We start from the raw sequence: 25,081 nt of genomic DNA on the forward strand, positions 1-25,081 counted from the left end.
TACACATTATGTGAAAAGTAGATACATATTGACAATTAATTAAATATTGCACTGTAATGAAATGAAATGGTTAAATATTAACTATTGCTCTGTATGAAATTGCACAGATTCCAGTGTCCTTGAAGGTATTACATAACTCTATTGCACAGTAAGGCAAGGCAAGGCAAGGCAAGGCAGCTTTATTTGTATAACACATTTCAGCAACAAATTCAATGCAATTCAAAGTGCTTCAGTTAAACAGATAAAACACAAGTAAAAACAGTTAAAATCATAAGCATTAAAAACCGATAAAACACATGATTAGACAGTTAAAAATAAAATAGAAACATTAGGACACATAAAACACAAGAATAAAAGTTAAAGTGCAGCATTAGAAATTTAAAGAAATGAGCATTCATTTAAAGAAATGCAGCATCAAAAAGAAAGGTCTTCAGCCTTGATTTAAAGAACTGAGAGTAGCAGCGGATCTGCAGGTTTCTGGGAGTTTATTCCAGATAAGAGGATCTTAGAAACTGAAAGCTGCTTCACCCTGTTTAGTTCTGACTCTGGGGACAGAAAGTAGACCTGTCCCAGATGACCTGAGAGGTCTGGGGGGGTCACAGTGTAGTAGCAGATCAGAAATGTATTTTGGACCTAAACCGTTAAGTGATTTATAAACTAGCAAGAGTACTTTGAAATCAATTCTTTGAGACACAGGAAGCCAGTATAAAGACTTCAGAACTGGAGTGATGTGATCCAGTCTCTTGGTCTTAGTGAGGACTCGAGTAGCAGCATTCTGAGTCAGCTGCAGCTGTCTGATGGATTTTTTAGGGAGACCTGTGAACACCCCGTTACAGTAGTCCAGTCTACTGAAGATGAAAGCATGGACAAGCTTTTCCAAGTCCTGTTGACACATAAGTCCTTTAACCCTTGATATATTCTTAAGGTGATAATAGGCTGACTTTGTAATTGTCTTAATGTGGCTGTTAAAATTCAGGTCTGCGTCCATGACTAAGATTTCTGGCTTTGTCTGTTGTTTTTAACATTGTTGTTTGAAGCTGAGCGCAGACTTTTAATCGTTCCTCTTTTGCTCCAAAAACAACCACCTCAGTTTTTCCTTAATTTAAATTCAGAAAGTTCTGGCACATCCAGCCGTTAATTTGTTCGATGCACTTAGTCAGTTTTTGTATTGGACTATAGTTCCCTGGCGATAAGGTTATGTAAATTTGTGTGTCGTCCTCATAACTATGGTAACTTATTTTGTTGTTTTCCATAATCTGAGCCAGTGGAAGCATGTAGATGTTAAACAGAAGAGGCCCCAGAATAGAGCCTTGGGGAACTCCGCACGTCATATTTGTACGCTCAGATGTAAAATTACCTATTGACACAAAGTAATCCCTATTCTGTAAGTAGGATTCAAACCAGTTTAGTACTGAGCCAGAAAGGCCAACCCAGTTATCCAATCGGTCTAGTAATATGTCGTGGTCGACCGTGTCAAATGCAGCACTGAGATCAAGTAATAGGAAGACAATTATTTTGCCAATATCTGTGTTAAAATGAGTCATGGAGAGAACAGCAAAGCAATTGACAGAGACAGAGTGAGACAGAGACAGAGACTGAAATGGTTGCTAATGGGTATGAATTAGTGACCATGTTTTTAAACACAGCAAGGAAGTCTTTCATCTCTGTGATGTCATCTCTTTGATCTGTAATCAGTTAACGACTGTACTTGTCAGCTGTGTCACCAGCTATTCAGACGCTGAACAAGCTCTCAAACAAATGATCATATCACCAAAAGGATACGAGATATCAATAAAATAAGCACCAGAAGGCCTTTGTGAACGTATTGATATAAAATTCATGTGGCTGAACTTGAAAATGTGGGTGGATCAGCGATTTAAAAAGCGCTTTGGGCTGCGTTTTGCTCAGAAATGTGGACGATGTTTAACAAGGCAGTGAATGGAAAAAGATTTGGAACTCTTGTCATTTTAAAGCTTGTTGAGCAAAAAGTATAATTCATATCATATGAAACTTATTAAACTGATCCGGCGGGCTGGCTCTGTTGTCGGCATGAAGCTGGACTCACTGGTGATGGTGGCAGAGAGGAGGACATTGGACAAACTGCTGGACATTACTGAAAATGGTCTTTTCTTTGTTTATCTGACGAATGTTCTTATTGTTGTTATTATTACTATCATTGTTATTTTGTTGTCTTGTCTTTATACTGTCTTTTTTTATCTATTTTGTTTATTTCTTTGTTCTTGCTAAAACTGCTGCTGGAACTTTCAATTTCCTTGCGGGAGTCATCCCAAAAGGATCAATAAAGAGAAGTCTAAGTCTAGACACGAATACCTACGTTTTGATGTATAAATTGGCCATGACAAGTTAGAATTGTTGGGTTGGGAGCAAGTTATAGAGAGAGAACCAAGAGGATTTTTTTGACTCTCTCCACTCTAGTGACACCACTCCTCACTCTACTTCACGCAATACACACTCATTATAAATGCAGAAAAATCCTAAAATGTACACTATAGTTAAAAAGCTTTTTCACAAAAACTGTAAAACATGTCAATCTGGAAAGTTATAGCCTGATAGCTGAATATGATTTGAACGTTTTAGAGTTTGAACCACGTCTGTAGGTAAAAGTATGAAGGAGCTGAAACTTTTGGGAGCAGAAGAAGATTTGAAGGATTTGAATCTTGCTCTCATTGACTTTACTGTTAAAATAAAATGTTTAAAAGCTTAACATTTGAAAAAGTATAAATAGTAGAAAAATAGTTGAAGAAGTCCCTTCATCTGTTGAAAGAGCTGAAGACTTGAAAAGTTGAATGGTTTAAATAGCTGAAAGTATGCAGAAGTTAGAAGGATACAATAGTGGAAGACACCGGATTCAACGAGCTACTCCATCTGCTTGAGCCACGTTACGAACCCCCCTCCAGGCAGTTTTATACTGATATAATCTTGATTTTATCTTGAGATAAACATGTGTCTTGTCAATAGTTTATCTCATTTGTGTGCCAGGCATAATGTTGCCTATTCTTTTTGATACAGTTAAAATAAAACGAAAAATGCACTGCTGTGAACATTGTTTACTTCATTAATGGACTGAGGGTAGGAGTAGGATTTGGTTTGGTTTGGTTCTGAGTTTTTTTTTGGGGGGGGTTCGGGCTTTATATTTGACAGCACAGCTGAGGACATGAAATGGGAGAGAGAGAGAATGACCAGCGGCTACCGTGGTGGCTCGTATTTGCAGCCTGACCCCAGAACTTTATTTTCAAGTTTTATTTTTCAGACGACATTTCATGCTTGAGTTTTTTTGACTCTTAAATTCTCATTTTTGTTTGATATTTACTAACTTTTTTTGATTTTATTGACTCAAATCTGATTCCATACTCATGGGCTGTCTTGTTTATTTGATATCCTACATCATTATAATCTTATTATTTAAAAAAAGGGCAACAAATACAAAATAATATTAAAAAAGAATGAACAGTGTAACATACAAGCTCAAATGTTGTGAGACCAAATTCCTATTAAACGCACCTGAAATCCTATAAACTCTAGTTCAGTGGTTCCCAAAGTGGGGTCTGGGGATCCAAAGGGGTCCCTGAGGGGGTCCATGGGGTCCCCAGCAAAAGGGAGAATGACTATTTTCCCTATAATTCAATCCATTAGTTAAATCATAATCAGAATGTATGACTATTTTAATCATGGATTTCATACACCTATTCTGTCAGAGGGGGTCCCCTGGGCCTAATTTATTAGATCTATTAGATTAGAGTCCGTTTAGGTGTCCTTTACTGGACAGGAAAAAGTTTGGAAACCACAGTTCTAGGTTATGATATCACTGGCCCAAGTTTTAGTGGCGTCCAATCGACCTAAACAATCAATATTCAATATTCTAACATGTGCTTTAACATTTACTGTGTGAGAAATACATTTTCTTTTATGACTAGTTGAGACTAACACACACCCACAATGTGAGCTTCACAGCCCCCACCCCCCTTAACATGTATGTAATAGTATTTTTTTTGTGAGGATAACTTACAAAATGATTAAAACTAAATGCATGATATTGGAACTCATACTACAAATACAGATGTTAAATTTGTAATTGATAAACAATCAAAGAGTCTATAAATTACATTTCTGGGGTTCTACTTGAATACAAACTGTGCTGGAAGCCCCTTATTAAATATGCGTGCATGAAGATGGCCAGGAGTAATAGTATACTGAATACAACTAATACATATCAACCCAAAATACATTACACACTCTGTACTGCACACTTTTTACCATATGTGAGATATTGTGTAGGAGTTTGGGGAAATATCTAGAAAAGTAACTTACTAAATATTTGTACATTGCAAAAAAGAGCAATCAGGAAAATAAATCACACGCATGAGCACACTAATCATCTGTTTTTTAATTTACATTTGTTGAAATTTATGGACATTGTTTCATTCAAAAGTGCACAATTTATGTTTAAAGTTAAAGAAAACAATTATCATGTAACATACGAGCAATGTTGAAGGAAAGAGCCGGGGGATATCATCTTAGAGGACGTTATGAACTACTGTTAAAGCATGTGTTTGTGGGGCAAGATTATGTTAAAAGCATGTGAACAAGACTGAACAATGACATCAAAAAGAGCCACAATATCATTTAGATCAAAAAGTGGTTATAAAATTCGTTACTGGACCAATACAGAAAAAAACAAAACATAGGAAATGTAATGCAAAGGTATTGTTGTATGGAGTTGTAAGTTATTGGGAGATCTGATACTCTATATTTGCATATCTTTTTACTTTGGCATAAGATGATTTTGTGAAATAGGGGTCATTTCAAATTGCTTCCCCCTGCTACTTCTTAAACTAATCTTTATATACATGTATATATAAATGATTTTGTTGTATTTGTTAATTTTGTATTGTTTTAATTTTTTGTTTTCACTGTTGTTGTGCAACACTGTTGATTTAATGGATTAAATTAAATGGATGAATACATTTCACATATTCTAGAAGCATATTTTGTAGCTTTGCAATACATGGTTTGCTATATGTAAATTTTAAGTTTTAATTTTTGCAGCAGGAATCTCCTTCAAAAATCTAACAATCACTCCTTTGATTTGAGGCAGACTCAGGCCGTAAACTAGAGGATTATTAATGGGGGGGATCATCAAATACTGTAAAGATAAAACAACTGTGATGATAGGATTCATTTTATCAGCCTCAAATCGACTTAATGACATCTCACAGAAGACAGAGAGAGAATAGGTGATGAATGTGATGATGTGAGGCAGGCAGGTCTGGAACGCCTTTCCTCTGAATTCAGACGAGCTTCTCCTGCAGACAAGCAGAATACGGAGATAGGTGTACAGGACAAAGAACAGGGGGATGAAGGTGGTTGTTACCAAGAGGGACTGACCTACTATGTTGTTCAGAGTTGTGTCCACACAGGAGAGCTGAACCACAGGCCAGTTGGAACAGAACAGCCTATTCAGGTTATTGCCACAAAGTGGTAATCGGATACTAAGATAGATCAGGAAGCCCATAGCAAATACAGGGTAGAGCACGGCAAAAATCACAAGATGTGTTACCATCTTAAATGTCATTTTACTGTGATAGTGTAAAGGCTGGCAAATAGCAACAAATCTATCATAGGCCATGATGCTGAAGAAAGTCATCTCACATGATAAATAGGTGTAAATAACATATATCTGAATGAAACATAATGGACGTGAGATTAAATGAGTGTCAGACACAATGTCCATCAGAAACCTGGGGAAGAAGCCGGCTGAGCCGTACAGAGAGTTAAAAGACAGACAGCTGATAAAAATATACATGGGCTGATGCAGAGACTTCTCCAGACAGACCGTCAGAATAATGACAACGTTAGCAGAGACAATAGTCATGTAGAGCAACAGACACAGACTGAAGAACAGATATCTGAGGGGCCCAAAGTCTGCAAACAGAGTGAACCGAAAATACAGAGGATTCAGGCTGTTGTTGCTCATCATGTCTGAACAACAGCAGAGCTGGAAGAAGAGAAGTGAGAACAGATGGAGATACAGTGATTGAGATTAAAGTTCTCACAGAAAAATGTCCTATTTTAACAGTGGACTCAACACTTAGAATATCTGCATTCATGTAAGTTGCATAAAGTGCACATTTCTAACAATTGTGATAGTTCAGAAAGACAAAACATGGACATGGAAGAAAAAGGTCAGTGTCACATGAACTAAATGCATAAGCAACCTCACATTTTTCATTGAACAATATTAGAGTTGAATGACTGAAAAAGAGATGTCTCCAGGTTAACAAGGCTCATACATGACAGACATTCATAAGGTTCTTTTCCACAAGTGATATATTTGCAATTAAATTCAAACTTTGGTAAAAGCTTTTAGCGTAGTGAAGTCCTCCACTTTTGTGTCTTATAACAGCTGATATGATCAGCTGAAACAATATACTGTATACAGTGTTCACATGTGTCCTGTGGTCTGTCCAGCAGGTAAAAGACATTCAGAAAAAGTCTTTGCATCAGTGTATGTGAACATTTAGAATAATACACAGCACCCTCCCCTGACTACAGCAGACTGAGGCAGCAGCTGAACCTTTATCCTGTTTTGCTGTCACACTGAGACCAGCAACCTGTCCACACAGGGTCCAAAGGGAGGGACGCAAACAACCCCAAATCAGGAGGGACAGACCATGAGACAGATCTAGCAGATAGATAGATAGATAGATAGATAGATAGATAGATAGATAGATAGATAGATAGATAGATAGATAGATCAAAAGATAGCTATTTATTTATCCCAATTAAATGGGAAACTACAGTGTTGCAGCAGCAAAATCAGTCACACATCCCAGAACATAAATATAAATGAAATACTAGGATACAATATACTGGAATGAGCTGAGTTAAGGTGTCCCTGTTATTAAGAGTTAATCCGTTAAGCAATGTGTTAGTGTTATGCACTAATCTTACCAGCAGAGGTCAACGTGGTTCTATTGAGGGGGGGATGGGGGCTTCCTGCCGTTGTTGTTGTGGTCTGAATGTGTGGCGTGGTCACGGCCAACAGTGACCGGAGTTAAGCTGTGTTTCTTAAATAAAATGCACAGAAGTTGCAAGCCAGTCATCTCCTCCTATTTCAGCGCTGCAGCCCAGGGAGGAGCATTACATTGGTGTCAGAAGTTCAAAGTGACGGACTAGTAACTTCTCCAGTGTTGGCCTAGCCGGCTAGCGGACCTACCGAGCGGAGCGGCTGTTGGAGCCTGCCGTCGATGGACATGGTGCACGAGGGAGGAGCTCGGATGAAAATTAAGGAGGAAGGGGTTAGCTATGGTTATGCCCGAGCGGAGGGTCTGGCGGCGGAGTTTAAATGTGCTGCGGAGACCAAAGACTGCTTGAAACTGGCGGCGGCGCCCCCCAACATGGCTAAATGGTGGTGCCCATGCTTGCTGGGCCCCATGTAAAACACCAAAGTAAGGCGGACTGGCAGGCATTTCATGCCCAATTGGAACTGCTATCACAAGCTGTGGGCTGGTCAGATAATGATAAAGCACTACAGTTAGCCTCATGCCTTAGAGGATGATGCACTAGCGTGCCTGTTACTGCTCAGCCCGGGGGAAAAAAAAGGATTTTATCTGGTTGGAGCCCTACAGAGGCGTTTTGGACACTGTGATCCCGGTCTTCTGCGCTCTGAACTGTCCAACAGACACAGGCGACTTGGGGAGCCCTTCTGCGTCTCAGCTAACGACATTGAAACTCTAGCCTGGAGGGCTCATGCCCACATGCCCCCTGCAGTACAAATGGAGCTTGCCAAGAACCAGTTAATTCAAGCCTTAACCCCCAGGGGGCTGCGTATTCAGACCCAGCTCGTCCATCCCCGTTCCATACAAGAGGCTTTGGAGCTGGCTCTAGAAAGGGAGGTTGTGGAGGGCGACGCCATGGAAAGCAGCCCTGCACAAAGTGGTCCTACAGTGAGAGCCGCTGCATGTACTGACACAGCCCAAGAAAAGCCTGCATGGGCGGCTGAACTGACTGAACTGATCCGGGCTGTGTCTATGCATTTGCCACAAAGTGCCGCATTCTCTCGCCATCACCCCTGGGGGCTGGGGATGCGGACAGCATTGCCATCTCCTCACACAGTGCCCCAAGCATTCCAATGATCAGGGAAATGGACCAGGGCACAGATAGATGGGACGGTACGAGCTCCTGACAATATGTCCCATGCTGCATCATCTGGAGAAGGGGAGGCCAACCAGCACAGGCAAGGGAGAGGGGCTGCACTTCCCCCTGAAACAGACGAGAACACAGAATCCACGATGATGGTGAGTTGGACTCATGCTGGTTATTTCTGCCACCATTGTCACCATATGTGGGATCTCATGTACCGCCATTGTGGACACAGGCTCCACAGCGACACTGATGTGGCCAGATGTGGTTCCAGATGGGACGCAGACTACTTGGAGCAGACTACAGTGCAGACGAGGACTGTGACGGGTGAGCTGGCCCCTAAGCTTGGTAGGGTGAGGTTGACGTTGAATGTGGGAGGTCAGCTAGGGGATTTTACAGGGTGGCCCAGGTGCAAGACCCCTGTATTCTGTGCCTGGCTGACTTTTTGAGGTCAGCGCGCTGCCTGCTGAACCTACGGGAGAACACATTGACCTTCCCCTGGGGCCCCACTGTCAGAATGATGCCACCCACACACTCCTCAAAGCTGCAACCCCTGGTCAGGACAGCCATGGAGACACACTGCCATGACACAAAAGCCCCAGAAGAGAACAACAACAACAACAAATGTTTAGCAGGTTCGAGGTGGCTGAAATCATCCACAGTGACCAAGGGAGGAATTTTGAATCACAGGTCTTTGCCCCCCTGTGTGAGCGTATGGGCGTGCATAAGACCCAGACCACAGCGCTGCACCCCCAGAGCGACGGCCTCATCGAGAAGTTCAACAAGACCCTGGCAAAGCAGCTCCTCACCGCAGAGCATCAACGTGACTGGGACACGCACCTTCCCCTCGTCCTCATTGCCTACGGGTCTGCTGTTCAGGAGTCCACCTCATGCACGCCTACCCTCCTCATGCTGGGGAGGGAATTAAGGACACCAGTGGAGGTGGCCTTTGGCAAACCCCCTGGAACCTCTGCTGTTCCTCCGGGGAGAGAGCATGCCAGAAGGATCCGGGATTGGATGGAGTCTGCCCACATCTTTGCCCGAGATCAGCTGGAGAAAGCGGGCATGAGACAACAAAGGAACTACAAAATAAGGTCAAAGGGGAGACACTTCCAAGCCGGGGAGCTGGTTTTGGTGTATAGCCCACGTAGGAAGAAGGGCCGGTGCCCCAAGTTGGACTGTCATTGGGTGGGGCCATGTCAGGTTGTGGAGACAGTGACTGACCCCCCTGTTCACAACCCTCCTTCCACCTTCCCACCCCATGCACCTTTCACTGCATAGGAGCGCAGCACCCCCCACAAGGCAGTGGCGCCCGCGTCCCCTACGCGGCTGCAGAGACAGAGGCGTTTGCCGGGCCATATCAGAGACTTTGTGTAGTCCCTCGCGACAAGAGACTTTGTTGAGGGGGAGCTGTGTAGTGAACTAAGTTATGGTGTCCCTGTTATTAAGAGTTAATCAGTTAAGCAATGTGATAGTGTTATGTGTTAGTGTTATGTTAATAGTACCAGCAGAGGTCAATGTGGTTTTATTGGGGGGGGGTTTGCTGTCACACTGAGAGCAGCAACCTGTACACACAGGGTCCAAAGGGAGGTATGGCAGGAGTTAAGCTGCATTTCTTAAGAAAAAATGAATAGTGTGAAAGATGGGGAATTATTTACACGTGATGTATAACAAAATCAATAAATGATATGTCATATTGAAATTACCCAAGTCTGCAATCAGGAAAATGTATTCATGGGGCAGATACCTAAATTTGTTGTTTTAGCATTTGTAGATAATGAAGCATACACAGGGTCTTATGCCCGTTATCCTTTAATTTTGGACACTTTAATACAGAGTTCATGAGTCTGCATGCAGACGGACAATCGCACCCTGACCGTCCTTTTCAGCCCCATTTCAAAGGGGGAAATAGGCCATGTGACCAACTGGCTGTAGACTGTCTTGTTGATTCCAAATCCTACATCATTATAATATTGTGTAAATATATTTACAAAGGGCAACAGTTTTACCTCAAAATCATATTAAAACAGAATAAACACAGTGGAACAGACAGAGCTAAAACACTGACACCACATTCCCACCAAACACACCTGAGTGTGTGTGAACTTAGCTTTTAGGATAATACCCAGCACCCTCCCCTGACTACAGCAGACTGAGGCAGCAGCTGAACTTTAATCCTGTTTTGCTGTCACATTGAGAGCTGCAACCTGTACACACGGGGTCTAAAGGGAGGTAAAGTGTGTCACACACTGCTAAACTATGTGTGTGTGAGTGATGCATCAGTATACCCAAGCCCAGACTTCCAAAGCCAGGGAGATATTCTTCCTTTTTAACCAATAATAGACAATCTGCTGCATTGTGAAAGGAAATGGTGACATCCTTGCCCATGTACTACGCTTGCTACTGGAGGGTTCCACTAGAGGGCTCACCAGAGAACTCAGACCAGATTTGCATGATGTAAACAAAAGACAGGGTGGCAAATTCAAAGAGGCCACGATATTTGTGACAGGTGGGGGCTCGTCCGGGATTAACACAAACCGGCCCAAAGTACTGTATGTCACAAAGGGGGGAGAGAGTTCAGATTAAAGTGCCAATGAAAGTTTTATTGCTAAACACATCAGATATCGATTTGCAAATGCATGATGTGTGGTGAGTTATTGAATCAGTTGTGAGTAGAGTGGATGGATGAGTGAAGAATGTGTGGATTGATGTTGACTGCAACAAAAGGGCACAACAAACCCAAACCAGGGGAGATGTGGACCGTAGGAGACATGTAGATATAGACTAGGTCGAGGCCTAGATTCAGGTCTATGGACGAGTCAGCCTATTACGTCATCGACCTTCCCAGACTGCCAGCTCCTGAAGGAGGAGGCCATTGAAGCTACAGCAGGCAGAAAGGGAGGGGGTCGTAATAGTTGCTGTTTGGAAAATACCGTCGCTATTGGAGACAAACTATCAAGCTACAAGCTGAACAGGGCAGGTTTTGAGGAACAGTTGTAGCGTGCAATGATGCAGGCCTGCCTGTATATTTTGGGGATTGAGCACGGACTAAAAGACTCAAGAACAGTTTCTTCCCAAAGGCTATAACCACCCCATAAGTAACACTAAAACAAATGTATGACTATCTAGTTCATGGATTTTATAGCCTTTCTATAACAAAACATCCAAAGGAAACAACCAAATTTGTGTCAGTTTAGGGATCCTTGAAGTAAAAAAAACAAACAGGAACCACTTTTCTAGGTTATGATTTCAAAGGCACAATATTTATTGACAGTTCAATCTGCATGAAAAAGCATCACATAGTATATTTTATATATATTTATCATGTGCTTTAACATTTATTTGTGATTAATATAATATTCTATTAACATTGTAGAAACCGACGTGAGTTTCACATATATAAGTTAAATTAGATGAAGCATACAACTTGTGCAATGATAATATCACGGTTGTAGTTCAGGTGGAGGACATCTTTTCATTGAGTCCTTGAAAATGTGATGAACAAAATCGATGGAAAGTTACAATAAATATTTACAGAAGCATATGTTGTGACTTAGAGCTTCATTGTTAACAATAGTGAAATGCTGTTAAACTTTCACAGAAGGGTTCTTCTTTAAAGATCTAACAATCACTCCTTTGATTTGAGGAAGACTCAGGCCGTAAACTAGAGGGTTATTAATGGGGGGGACCATCAAATATTCTAAAGATAAAACAACTGTGATGAAAGGATTCTTTTTATCAGCCTCAAATCGAGTCAAAGACAGCTCACAGAAGACAGAGAGAGAATAGGTGATGAATGTGATGATGTGAGGCAGGCAAGTCTGGAACGCCTTTCCTCTGAATTCAGACGAGCTTCTCCTGCAAACAAGCAGAATACGGAGATAGGTGTACAGGACGAAGAACAGGGGGATGAAGACGGTTGTCACCACAAGATACTGACCTACTATGTTGTTCAGAGTTGTGTCCACACAGGAGAGCTGAACCACAGGCCAGTTGGAACAGAACAGCCTATTCAGTTTATTGTCACACAGCGGTAATCGGATATTAAGATAGAGACCTAAACCCATAGCAAATACAGGGTAGAGTACGGCAAAAAACACAAGCTGTGTTACCATCTTAAATGTCATTTTACTGTGATAGTGTAAAGGCTGGCAAATAGCAACAAATCTATCATAGGCCATGATGCTGAGGACAGTCATCTCACATGATAAATAGGTGTTAATAACATATATCTGAATGAAACATAATGGACGTGAGATTAAATGAGTGTCAGACACAATGTCCATCAGAAACCTGGGGAAGAAGCCGGCTGAGCCGTACAGAGAGTTAAAAGACAGACAGCTGATAAAAATATACATGGGCTGATGCAGAGACTTCTCCAGACAGACTGTCAGAATAATGACAACGTTAGCAGAGACAATAGTCATGTAGAGCAACAGACACAGACTGAAGAACAGATATCTGAGGGGCCCAAAGTCTGCAAACAGAGTGAACTGAAAATACAAAGGATTCAGGCTGTTGTTGCTCATCATGTCTGCAGAGCAGCAGAGCTGGAAGAAGAGAAGTGAGAGCAATGGAGAAAAAGAAAGAGGGTAAAAAAACAGATTGAGGTACAGTAAATGGGATTATAATAATTCAGCAAAATGTTCTATTTCAACACTTCAAAAGACACAAAATATCCAATAAACCTGCATGTAAGTTGCATCAACTGCACATTTCTAACAATTGTGTCTAATATTCTGCATGACCACAACATTTGAGTTAGTTAAAAAAGACATGTTAAAAAAATGAAAAAATAGATATGGGTGGAAAAGGTTAGGGTCACATCAACTAAATCAACACGCAATCTCACATTTGTCAATGAATCTGTCAACGCAATGAAGAAGAGATTTTGTTGTAATCAGCCTGTCTAAAAAGAGCGTCCTCTGAAAGCTGAGAAATCAGTACATATACCAGACAACAGAATAAACTGTATAGAGCTTTCATGTTATTTATGTGGTCTTTTCAGTTAATACATTCATGGAGACATTCAGAAAACGTCTTTGCATCAGTGTATGTGAACATTTAGAATAATACACAGCACCCTCCCCTGACTACAGCAGACTGAGGCAGCAGCTGAACCTTTATCCTGTTTTGCTGTCACACTGAGAGCAGCAACCTGTCCACACAGGGTCCACAGGGAGGGACACAAACAAACCCAAATCAGGAGGGACAGACAATGAGACAGATCTGGCAGATAGATAGATAGATAGATAGATAGATAGATAGATAGATAGACAGATAGATAGACAGATATTTATTGATACCAATAAAATGGGAAATCACAGTGTTGCAGCAGCAAAATCAGTCACACAGCACAGAATATAAATATAAATGAAATACTCGGATACAATATACTGGAATGAGCTGAGTTAAAGTGTCCCTGTTATTAAGAGTTAATCAGTTAAGCAATGTGTTAGTGTTATGCACTAATCTTACCAGCAGAGGTCAATGTGGTTCTATTGAGGGGGGGGGATGGGGGCTTCCTGCCGTTGTTGTTGTGGTCTGAATGTGTGGCGTGGTCACGGCCAACAGTGACCGGAGTTAAGCTGTGTTTCTTAAATAAAATGCACAGAAGTTGCAAGCCAGTCATCTCCTCCTATTTCAGCGCTGCAGCCCAGGGAGGAGCATTACATTGGTGTCAGAAGTTTAAAGTGACGGACTAGTTACTTCTCAGATGTTAGCCTAGCCGGCTAGCGGACCTACCGAGCGGAGCCGCTGTTGGAGCCTGCTGTCGATGGACATGGCGCATGAGGGAGGAGCTCGGCCGAAAATTAAGGAGGAAGGGATTAGCTACGGTTATGCCCGAGTAGAGGGTCTGGCCTGCTTAAATCTGGCGGCGAGGAGCATTGCCAACAACGCGGGAATGGGCTCAGCTGTCCCCCAACAGATGAGAGGGGAGGACGTGTGGAAGGCTTCCTCACTGGCACGTCAGCGCCTGTATGGCAAAATGGTGGTTCCCATGCTTGCCACCACCACGGGAAGCAGACGGGAACACAGAATCCACGATGGTGGTGGGTTGGACTCATGCTGGTTATTTCTGCCACGTTCCCGTCACCATATGTGGGATCTCATGTACCGCCCTTGTGGACACGGGCTCCACAGCGACAGTGATGCGGACAGATGTGGTTCCTTGAGGGGATGCAGTTGGAGCAGACTACAGTGCAGCTGAGGACACTGACGGGTGAGCTGGCCACTCAGCTTGGTAGGGGGAGGTTGACGTTGAATGTGGCAGGTCAGCTAGCGGATTTTACAGTGTGGGTGGTGCAGGTGCAGGACCCCTGTATACTGGGGCTGGACTTTTTAAGGTCTGAGCGCTGCCTGCTGGACCTAGGGGAGAACACATTGACCTACCCCGGGGGCCCCACTGTCAGAAGGATACCACCCACACAGTTCTGGTCAGGACAGCCATGGAGACAAACTGCCATGACACAAAAGCCCCAGAAGAGAGCAACAACTCCCCAATCAGAAGTGCCCTGCCAGTGGTGCCCCATGCCCCCAGCAACGGTCATCCCATCTCTGCACACTCCATCTTCCACCAACTACGGTGGAGGGGATGGACTGGTTGACAGCGGTGAGAGAGATACGGAGACTAAATTGTGACCAATTAGAGCAATGGCAGAATAAAGAGCTGTGGGAGGTGTTGTCTGACTTTACAGACGTTACAGACAATAAAGTGGGCCTGACACACCTGGTGCAGCACGAAATAGACACCAGGGACGCACAGCCCATCAAGACGTGTCCCCGGCGCCTCCCCATCGCTCACCGTGAGGCTGCAGATAGAGAAGTGGAAGAGATGCAAAGAGTCGAACCGTCAGACAGCCCATGGGCCTCGGGAGTGGTGATGGTTTGGAGAAAGAGGAGCCCCAAAATGAGATTCTGCGTGGACTACAGGCCACTGAACAGTGTGACCAAAAAGGATGCATATCCATTAGATTAGATTAGATTCAACTTTATTGTCATTACACAGGTACAGGTTCAAGGCAATGAAATGCAGTTTAGGTCTAACCAGAAGTGCAATAGCAGCAAGTGCAGGATATACAATGGTTCCATAAGTGCAAGACATGGATAAGTACTGAATAAATATAGAGATGAGTACTATTATAAACAGAATTTTACGGATAGATTTGTCCTATGAATATAAAATATAGATAACTAGTATTGAGAACAAGGGTCCCAAGGGTTACCCAGGGTCAATGAGTCACTGGACTTGGTGTCTGGCTCCTCCTGGTTCCCCTCACTCGACCTGCGAAGCGTATACTGGCAGGTGCCACTCAGCCCTGAAGCAAGACCAAAGACTGCCTTCTGTATGGACAGGGGGTTGTGGAAGTTCCGGGTCCTCAGTTTTGGCCCGTGTAACGCCCCAGCCACCTTTGACAAACTCATGGACCGGGTGCTGGCTGGAATCCCCCGTCAGAGATGTCTGGTGCATTTGGATGACATCCTGGCCCATGGGAGCTCCTTCCAAACAGCTTTGGAGTTGCTGAACCTGGTGCTGCAGAGAGGGTCTGCAGCAGGCATTAAATTACACCCACAAAAGTGCCGCTTTATGAGGAAGGAGGTGGAGTTTTTGAATCACAGGCTGGGGGGAAACAGCATCAGCACATTGGAAGAGAAAGTGCATGCAGTGAGAGACTGGCCCACAACCACTGACCAACAACAACCGAAGAGCTTCCTTGGCCTGGCTTCATATTACAGGAAGTTTCTACAAGGTTTTGTCTGCACAGTCACCCCCCTGTACCACCTGCTGCAGAAAGGCAGGGGCTTCACCTGGATGCCACAGTTCCAGCAAGCCTTCAATTCCCTCCACCTGAGAGGAATGGTGGCAGGTAATAGTCCCCAGTTCACTACCAAATATACCAAATCAGGAAGTATGTATACTTTGGATGTTACAAAAAAAGGAAATGTCGATTTGAAGGAGGCCTTTGTATATGGTGGGGGGGGGGGGGGGGGGTATACTGTCTGTTGACGATGGGTTCAGAGTTTGATTGTATATTTATATGTGTATGAAGAAATAAAAACTTTAATGACAAAAAGAATGGATCCAAATAGAAAGAACGTCAAAAACGACTTTTGGAGAGGGTATCTTATGTTGTCTAATTTAAGACATTTGCATAACTAATCTAATAATTTGATTCTCTGAGGATCCAAAGGGGCTAGAAGGTCTTCCCATTACTTTCCGCCTTGACACCTGCCCCCATTAGGTTAAAACCAACCCTGGAGCATTTGGTCCAATGGTCCGGTTGGTCCCGGGCGGTGGGAGAGCTCATCCCAACCCTGGAGCGGATCAACGGTGTAATGCAGGGGTCTCCAACGGCTTCTTGGCCGAGGACCCCCCCAAGTGTATCGACCTTACCTTACAGGCTGATGAGCCGGTTGTCAATGTTGTGTATATTATAATCAAATCACAAATAGGCCGATTTATCTTTGCTAATATGTTGGACTCATGTTTATGAATATTGTCAGACATTTTAATAATAATTTGGGCTCCCCCCTTGCAGTAACTCTTTTAATTTACAATGGTGTTAATAAACCTTTGTAATGTTATAGGAGATCAAAGTATAACAAAGTCCTCAGAAAGTGAATCTATAAAGTAAAGTTGGGATTGTTTTTTGGTGTGTGTGTGTGCGCGCCTCCAGTTAGTATGATGCAATCTATTTCAACAACACCAACATGGCGTCCACAGAAGCCCACGGCTGATGTAAGGAGACTGTAATGAGTGTCATTAGCGTGGATGGACACCATGCCAGGCCTGGGGGGGGGGGGTCTGACTGCAGCCAGATAATTATCACCCAGTGGTCACAGGGTTTAGCCTCAGGGGACAACTGGGAAACAACAGTTAACACAACCACACATACCTTTTCTCCTACCAATGTGAAGCTTATTTAAAGTATTGAGTAAAATCCTTAATAGAATAGAATTTAAAATCCTTCTCCTGACCCACAAAGCTCTTAACGGTCAGGCACCATCTTATCTTAAAGAGCTCATAGTACCTTACAACCCTACAAGAGCGCTGCGCTCCCAGAATGCAGGGTTACTTGTGGTTCCTAGAGTCTCTAAAAGTAGAACGGGAGCCAGAGCGTTCAGCTATCAGGCTCCTCTCCTGTGGAACCAGGTTCCAGTTTGGGTTCGGGAGGCAGACACCGTCTCCATATTTAAGAGTAGGCTTAAGACTTTCCTTTTTGATAAAGCTTATAGTTAGGGCTGGCTCAGGAGAGTCCTGAACCATCCCTTAGTTATGCTGCTATAGGCAAAGAGATAACTGTTGTTGTAATTAAGCACTATATAAATAAAATTGAATTCTCTCTCTCTCTCTCATAGCCACCTCCGCTAGACAGTGGGATGGTCATGTCTCTCTCTCTCTCTCTCATAGCCACCTCCGCTAGACAGTGGGATGGTCATGTCTCTCTCTCTCTCTCTCATAGCACCTCTCTCTCTCTCTCTCATAGCCACCTCCGCTAGACAGTGGGATGGTCATGTCTCTCTCTCTCTCTCTCTCTCTCTCTCTTTCTCTCTCATAGCCACCTCCGCTAGACAGTGGGATGGTCATGTCTCTCTCTCTCTCTCTCTCATAGCCACCTCCGCTAGACAGTGGGATGGTCATGTCTCTCTCTCTCTCTCTCTCTCTCTCTCTCTCTCTCTCTCTCTCTCTATAGCCACTTCCGCTAGACAGTGGGATGGTCATGTCTTTCTCTCTCTCTCACTCTCTCATAGCCACCTCCGCTAGACAGTGGGATGGTCATGTCTCTCTCTCTCTCTCATAGCCTCCACTCTGTCTCTCTCTCTCTCTCATTGCCACCTCCGCTAGACAGTGGGATGGTCATGTCTCTCTCTCTCTCTCTCTCTCTCTCTCTCTCATAGCCACCTCCGCTAGACAGTGGGATGGTCATGTCTCTCTCTCTCTCTCTCTCTCTCTCTCATAGCCACCTCCGCTAGACAGTGGGATGGTCATGTCTCTCTCTCTCTCTCTCTCTCTCTCTCATAGCCACCTCCGCTAGACAGTGGGATGGTCATGTCTCTCTCTCTCTCTTTCTCTCTCTCTCTCATAGCCACCTCCGCTAGACAGTGGGATGGTCATGTCTCTCTCTCTCTCTCTCTCTCTCTCTCTCTCTCATAGCCACCTCCGCTAGACAGTGGGATGGTCATGTCTCTCTCTCTCTCTCACTCTCACATGGCCACCTCTGCTAGACAGTGGGATGGTCATGTCTCTCTCTCATAGCCACCTCCGCTAGACAGTGGGATGGTCATGTTTCTCTCTCTCACTCTCTCATAGCCACCTCCGCTAGACAGTGGGATGGTCATGTCTCTCTCTCTCTCTCTCTTTTAGACTGCTGGGGGACTTCCTTTGACACACTGAGCTCCTCTCTCATCTATCTTTCTATCTTTCCATTTGTGTGCATCTATGTTCCAGAAATGCTTGTTACTAATCTAGTTCCGGGGAGTCATTCCCCGGAGTCCTTATGTTCTTTTCCCCCCCAGCATGTTTCCTCGGATCAGGGAGGCGCCAAAAAATCAGGGTAGCAGCTGTCCATGGTCCCGCTACATGTCCTGCGATGCCATGTTACATCCTGCTACGCTCTGCGGTGCCCAGCTACGTCCTGCTGTGCCTTGTAACGCCCACAGTGCCCTGCTATGCTACAAAGAACTACTACAAACAAACTCTTCATTCTAATCCCAACCGGTCGTCAGACACCGCCTCCCAAGAGCCTGGGTCTGACCGAGGTTTCTGCCTAAAAGGAAGTTTTTCCTCGCCACTGTCGCACCATTGCTTGCTCTGGAGGAAAAAAACTGGAACTGTTGGGTCCTTGTGGAATCTGGAGTGTGGTCTAGACCTGCTCTATCTGTAAAGTGTCTTGAGATAACTCTTGTTGTGATTTGATACTATAAATAAATTGAATTGAATTGAATTGAGTAAAAGTTGACATATTCCAGTCTGTGATTATCCATCAACATCCATTCCTTTAATTTTAGTCTAAATAGTTCCTAATTTCTGCTTTTCTAACTCGAACATTAGGTATAATTTCCTATAAATTAGGTTTGTTGACCATAAATTCAAAAAATAACTGTAAAACTAAAGTTAATAAGTTAGTGTTAGGTAGCGCTAAAAACGTCTTCTCCAGACAGACTATCAGAATAATAACAACGTTAGCAGAGACAATGTGCTGTGCTGTTGTTTACCTTTGTAATTTCCAGATTCCCTATGGTCTCCACGGTAAACGTTTTAAACAACGCTTTAAACTGTGGGTAATTCCTTTTGGTGAAGTCTGCATCGATGCAGACTCATTTAAAAGGCTCAGTAAGTGTGTACTCAAACACTCACCGCCTTTCACATTTGACACTGGGGCAGCCCTAAGCTTTACGAATTACGCAAGAACGTGCACCAAAGTCCGTGAGTCTGAGTCCAGACTTTGCACCATAGTGTGTTTACGCTTCTTTCAGTGTTTAGTCCCTCACAGCAGCACTTGGTTGGACTGCTTACAGCTGCAACATTTCCCTTTACTTTTGAGATTACAAATTTTCACTCGAGACACTACTGAGATTTCACCCTCATGGCTGTAGACTGTCTTGCTGATTCCAAATCCTACATCATTATAATATTGTGTAAATATATTTACAAAGGGGAACTGTTTCATCTCAAAGTCATGTTAAAAAAGAATAAACACAGTGGAACCGACAGAGCTAAAACACTGACACCACATTCCCTCCAAACACACCTGAGTGTGTGTGAACTTAGCTTTTAGGATAATACCCAGCACCCTCCCCTGACTACAGCAGAGTGAGGCAGCAGCTGAACTTTAATCCTGTTTTACTGTCACATTGAGAGCTGCAACCTGTACACACAGGGTCCAAAGGGAGGTACAGTGTGTCACACACTGCTAAACCATGTCTGTGAGTGATGCATCAGTACATACCCAAGCCCAGACTTCTATAGCCAGGGAGATATTCTTCCTTTTTAACCAATTATAGACAATCTGCTGCATTGTGAAACGAAATGGTGACATCCTTGCCCATGTTCTACGCTTGTTACTGGAGGATTCCACTAGAGGGCACACCAGAGAACTCAGACCAGATTTGCATGATGTAAACAAAAGACAGGGTGGCAAATTCAAGGAGGCCACGATATTTGTTACAAGTGGGGGCTCGTCCGGGATTGTCACAAACCAGCCCAAAGTACTGTATGTCACAAAGAGGGGAGAGAGTTCAGATTAAAGTGCCAATGAAAGTTTTATTGCTAAACACATCAGATATCTATTTGCAAATGCATGAGGTGTGGTGAGTTATTGAATCAGTTGTGAGTGGAGTGGATGGATGAGTGAAGAATGTGTGGATTGATGTTGACTGCAACAAAAGGGCACAACAAACCCAAACCAGGGGAGATGTGGACCGTAGGAGACAGGTAGCTATAGACTAGGTCGAGGCCTAGATACAGACATATGGCAGAGTAAGCCTATTACCTCATCAACGCTCCCAGCTCCTGCAGGAGGAGGCCATTGAAGCCAGAAAGGGAGGGGGTCATAATAGTTGAAAAATCCCGTTGCTATGGGAGATCCCCATCTCTCTACTTTCTCTTGACTTTTAAGATAAAAATATTTTGCTTGAGTTTGTCGTATTTTCTCACATTTGTATTTTTGTTTGATATTTAAGATGATATTGAATATCACAGTCTGGTACGGCAGCTGCAGCTTGGGAGACAGGGAGTGGTGCAGAGGGCTGGAAGCTCAGCACAGAAGATCATTGGCTGCCCTCTCCCCTCTCTGATGGACATCGACACCCCCCCTGCTGCCTCAGCACCAAGGCCTCCACCCCCCCAGCTCTGATCTGTTTGACCTGTTGCCCTCAGGAAGACGCTACAGTTGCATCAGAGCACGGACCAACAGACTTAAGAACCGTTTCTTCCCGAAGGCCACAACCACCCTGAACTCACCATGCACTGACTCCACTCCACAGCCTCCCTCCCCCCCCGGCCCCCAGACGGTCTTCTCCCCTCCTACTGTGCAATACAGTTATATAATACCTTAAAGGACACGGTAAATCCATAATTTCATACAGAGCAATAGTTACTTATTTAATACATATCTACTTTTCACATTATGTTTATATATGTATATAATGGCTCTCAAGACTCAGGACTGTCCACCAGGTCCCCCCCCCCTCCTTTTTCTCTGCACTACCTATACTTCATATTTTTGTATTTTAAATTCTTATATTTTATATTTTTAGATTTCATGTTGACAATAAAGACTTTCTATTCTCTACCCTATGTCATTATAATCTTCCATGGGGTCCCCAGAAAAAGGGAGTGCAATTATTGTATTATAATAAATATCAGTTTAGGGGTCCTTGAAGTAAAAAAAAAACGGGAACCACTTTTCTAGGTTATGATTTCAAAGGCACAATATTTATTGACAGTTCAATCTGCATGAAAAAGCATCACTTAGTATATTTTCTATATGTATCATGTGCTTTAACATTCATTTGTGATTATTATAATATTCTTTTAACATTGTAGAAACCGACGTGAGTTTCACATATATAAGTTAAATTAGATGAAGTATACAACTTGTGCAATGGTATTATCACAGTTGTAGTTCAGGTGGAGGACATCTTTCCATTGAGTCTTTGAAAATGTGATTAACATAATCAAGGGACAGATATATTAAACATTTACAGAAGCATATGTTATGACTTAGAGCTTCATTGTTAACAATAGTGCAATGCTGACTCTTAAACTTTCACAGAAGGATTCTTCTTCAAAAATCTAACAATCACTCCTTTGATTTGAGGCAGACTCAGGCCGTAAACTAGAGGGTTATTAATGGGGGGGACCATCAAATACTGTAAAGATAAAACAACTGTGATGAAAGGATTCATGTTATCAGGATCAAATCGAGTCAATGACAGCTCACAGAAGAGAGAGAGAGAATAGGTGATGAATGTGATGATGTGAGGCAGGCAGGTCTGCAACGCCTTTCCTCTGAATTCAGACGAGCTTCTCCTGCAGACAAGCAGAATACGGAGATAGGTGTACAGGACAAAGAACAGGAGGGTTAAGATGGTTGTGACCACAAGGGACTGACCTACTATGTTGTTCAGAGTTGTGTCCACACAGGAGAGCTGAACCACAGGCCAGTTGGAACAGAACAGCCTATTCAGGTTATTGCCACACAGCGGTAATCGGACAGTAAGATACAGCATGAAACCCACAAAAAATGCAGGGATGAGCACTGCAAAAATCACAAGCTGTGTTACCATCTTAAATGTCATTTTACTGTGATAGTGTAAAGGCTGGCAAATAGCAACAAGTCTATCATAGGCCATGATGCTGAGGAGAGTCAGCTCAAATGATGTATAGGTGTAAACAACATATATCTGAATGAAACATAATGGACGTGAGATTAAATGAGTGTCAGACACAATGTCCATCAGAAACCTGGGGAAGAAGCCGGCTGAGCCGTACAGAGAGTTAAAAGACAGACAGCTGATAAAAATATACATGGGATGATGCAGAGACTTCTCCAGACAGACTGTCAGAATAATGACAACATTAGCAGAGACAATAGTCATGCAGAGCAACAGACACAGACTGAAGAACAGATATCTGAGGGGCCCAAAGTCTGCAAACAGAGTGAACCGAAAATACAGAGGATTCAGGCTGTTGTTGCTCTTCATGTCTGCACAACAGCAGAGCTGGAAGAAGAGAAGTGAGAGCAATGGAGAAAAAGAAAGAGGGTAAAAAAACAGATTGAGGTACAGTAAATGGGATTATAATAATTCAGCAAAATGTTCTATTTCAACACTTCAAAAGACACAAAACATCCAATAAACCTGCATGTAAGTTGCATCAACTGCACATTTCTAACAATTGTGTCTAATATTCTGCATAACCACAACATTTGAGTTAGTTAAAAAAGACATGTTCAAAAAACAGACATGGGTGGAAAAGGTTAGGGTTGCATGAACTAAATCAACAAGCAATCTCACATTTATCACTGAATATGTCAGCGCAATGAAGAAGATATCAGCAATGTTGCAATCAGCCTGTCTAAAAAGAAGCTGAGAAATCTATATACCAGACAACAGAATATACTCTATAAGGCGTTCATGTCATTTATGTGGTCTTTTCAGTTAATACATTCATGAAGATATTCAGAAAACAGTCTTTGCATCAGTGTATGTGAACATTTAGAATAATACACAGCACCCTCCCCTGACTACAGCAGACTGAGGCAGCAGCTGAACCTTTATCCTGTTTTGCTGTCACACTGAGAGCAGCAACCTGTACACACAGGGTCCAAAGGGAGGGACGGTGTGTCACACACTGATTATGCATTTTTGTGTTATGTTGCATCAGTATACCCAAGCCCAGACTTCCAAGGCCAGAGATATACTTGCATTCAGATCACTATGAGGACAACAAGTATAATATAAAAAATATTGAAGAGGGGGTATGTCTATCTTAGAAATGCTTTCTACTCTGCACAAATCCAACCACTGATGGACCTATGTAACAAAAACTACGATGCTAGGTGGAAAGACATTGAAGTACTTCTTTTGTCAGAACCACCTTTACAGGCAATACTGGGAAATAAAGACTTAGAAAAGACTCTACCCAAGATTAAAAGCCCTTGGATTAAATAACAATTAAAAATCTGGTCGGACGCTGAAGATGAATATAAATTGCATGGTAATCTGAAGATAATAAGGTGGTGTGCCCATGACCCTGATTTCAAGCCCAATCAAACAGATGTTGGATTCCAGAACTGGGTGTCTAAGGGTATAACACATTTCTCATTAACAGATAAAGGTAAAGTGAAAGATTTTGAAAACACTTAAAACCAGTCATAATCTGAAAAAACAGGATTTTTATAGATATTTACAGATACGTCATTATCTCAATCAAGAAGTTATTTGGGATGTGCAGGAACCAGCTCGTCAGGAAATACTGATGGCATACCAGGCAAAAGTTAAAAAGGGTATTATCTCACGGCTGTACAAGGGATTTATGAATAAACAAACAAAATCAACATTGTGTGTGGAAACGAAATGGGAAAGGGAAAGTAACATGAAAAGAACTGATGAGGAGTGGAATGGTTGCTGCACATCACAGTGGAAATGCACAAACTCACATTCATGGTGGGAATTTGGTTTCAAATGTTTCAATGTTTGATCAGGTTTTTTATTTATCCAAAACAGAGTCTCTGGTCTCGGGGAGGAGACTAAGTGCTGGAGGCAGTGTGGAAGTAAAGATGCCAACCATTGGCATATATTCTGGGATTGTACAGTAGTAAAACACTATTGGATAGAGATAAACAAAGAAATCAAAAATATTTTCAACAGAAACTACCCTTCAAGTTTACCAAATTCATTTTGGGTGACACAGACTCCTTACCTGATAATGCAAAGTATCTGCTCAGAATTATTGCTTGTAAGAAAACTTGCACCATACACTGGCTCCTCCCTGATCCCCCTATTCAGGAAAAATGGATAGAATGTGATAATGAAATCTACCAGATGTCAGTCAAGTTAGAGATCCAAGAATTAGAGTTCTGGGCAGTGAGACATCGGACTGGCAACCTCTAGAGTTTGGTTTGCTCTCTCAGCTTGTCCATTTGTCTGAGGGTGGAAACCAGATGACAGAGGTGCCCAGAGACTGACAAAACTCACTCCATACCTTGGAAACAAACTGTGGGCGTCTATCCGACACTATATCTTGGAGAATTCCATGAAGGCGGAACACATGCTGGACGAGGAGGTCAGCGGTCTCACGAGCTGTGGGCGACTTGGGTAGCGCAACGAAGGCGACAGACTTGGAAAAACGGTCTACACTGGTGAGTATGGTGTCATTATCTTGGGATGGGTGCAGGCATGGGTTCTTTGG

At 43.0% G+C, this 25,081-nt stretch overlaps 3 protein-coding genes across 3 annotated transcripts; all 3 read right to left on the minus strand.

Moving 5' to 3' along the window:
• Positions 1-5,047: 5,047 nt before the first annotated feature.
• Positions 5,048-5,998, minus strand: LOC116702516 (olfactory receptor 56A4-like). Its single transcript, XM_032536761.1, has one exon. The coding sequence runs from the start codon at positions 5,996-5,998 to the stop codon at positions 5,048-5,050; it is 951 nt and encodes a 316-aa protein (XP_032392652.1).
• Positions 5,999-11,750: 5,752 nt separating this feature from the next.
• On the minus strand, positions 11,751-12,695 carry LOC116703665 (olfactory receptor 10J5-like). The gene has a single exon (XM_032538562.1). The coding sequence runs from the start codon at positions 12,693-12,695 to the stop codon at positions 11,751-11,753; it is 945 nt and encodes a 314-aa protein (XP_032394453.1).
• A 9,197-nt stretch (positions 12,696-21,892) lies between these two features.
• On the minus strand, positions 21,893-23,588 carry LOC116704915 (olfactory receptor 6N1-like). Its single transcript, XM_032540671.1, has one exon. It carries the CDS (start codon positions 22,870-22,872, stop codon positions 21,928-21,930), a length of 945 nt encoding a protein of 314 aa, XP_032396562.1. The 5' UTR covers positions 22,873-23,588; the 3' UTR covers positions 21,893-21,927.
• Between the last annotated feature and the right edge of the window lie 1,493 nt (positions 23,589-25,081).

The sequence above is a fragment of the Etheostoma spectabile genome, chromosome 2, assembly GCF_008692095.1.
Source record: "Etheostoma spectabile isolate EspeVRDwgs_2016 chromosome 2, UIUC_Espe_1.0, whole genome shotgun sequence".
Classification (NCBI taxonomy): Eukaryota; Metazoa; Chordata; class Actinopteri; order Perciformes; family Percidae; genus Etheostoma; species Etheostoma spectabile.

Excerpts from the sequence above, each read along its gene's own strand:
- LOC116702516 (XM_032536761.1), bottom strand. The coding sequence starts at position 5,998 with ATGATGAGCAACAACAGCCTGAATCCTCTGTATTTTCGGTTCACTCTG.
- LOC116703665 (XM_032538562.1), bottom strand. The coding sequence starts at position 12,695 with ATGATGAGCAACAACAGCCTGAATCCTTTGTATTTTCAGTTCACTCTG.
- LOC116704915 (XM_032540671.1), bottom strand. The coding sequence starts at position 22,872 with ATGAAGAGCAACAACAGCCTGAATCCTCTGTATTTTCGGTTCACTCTG.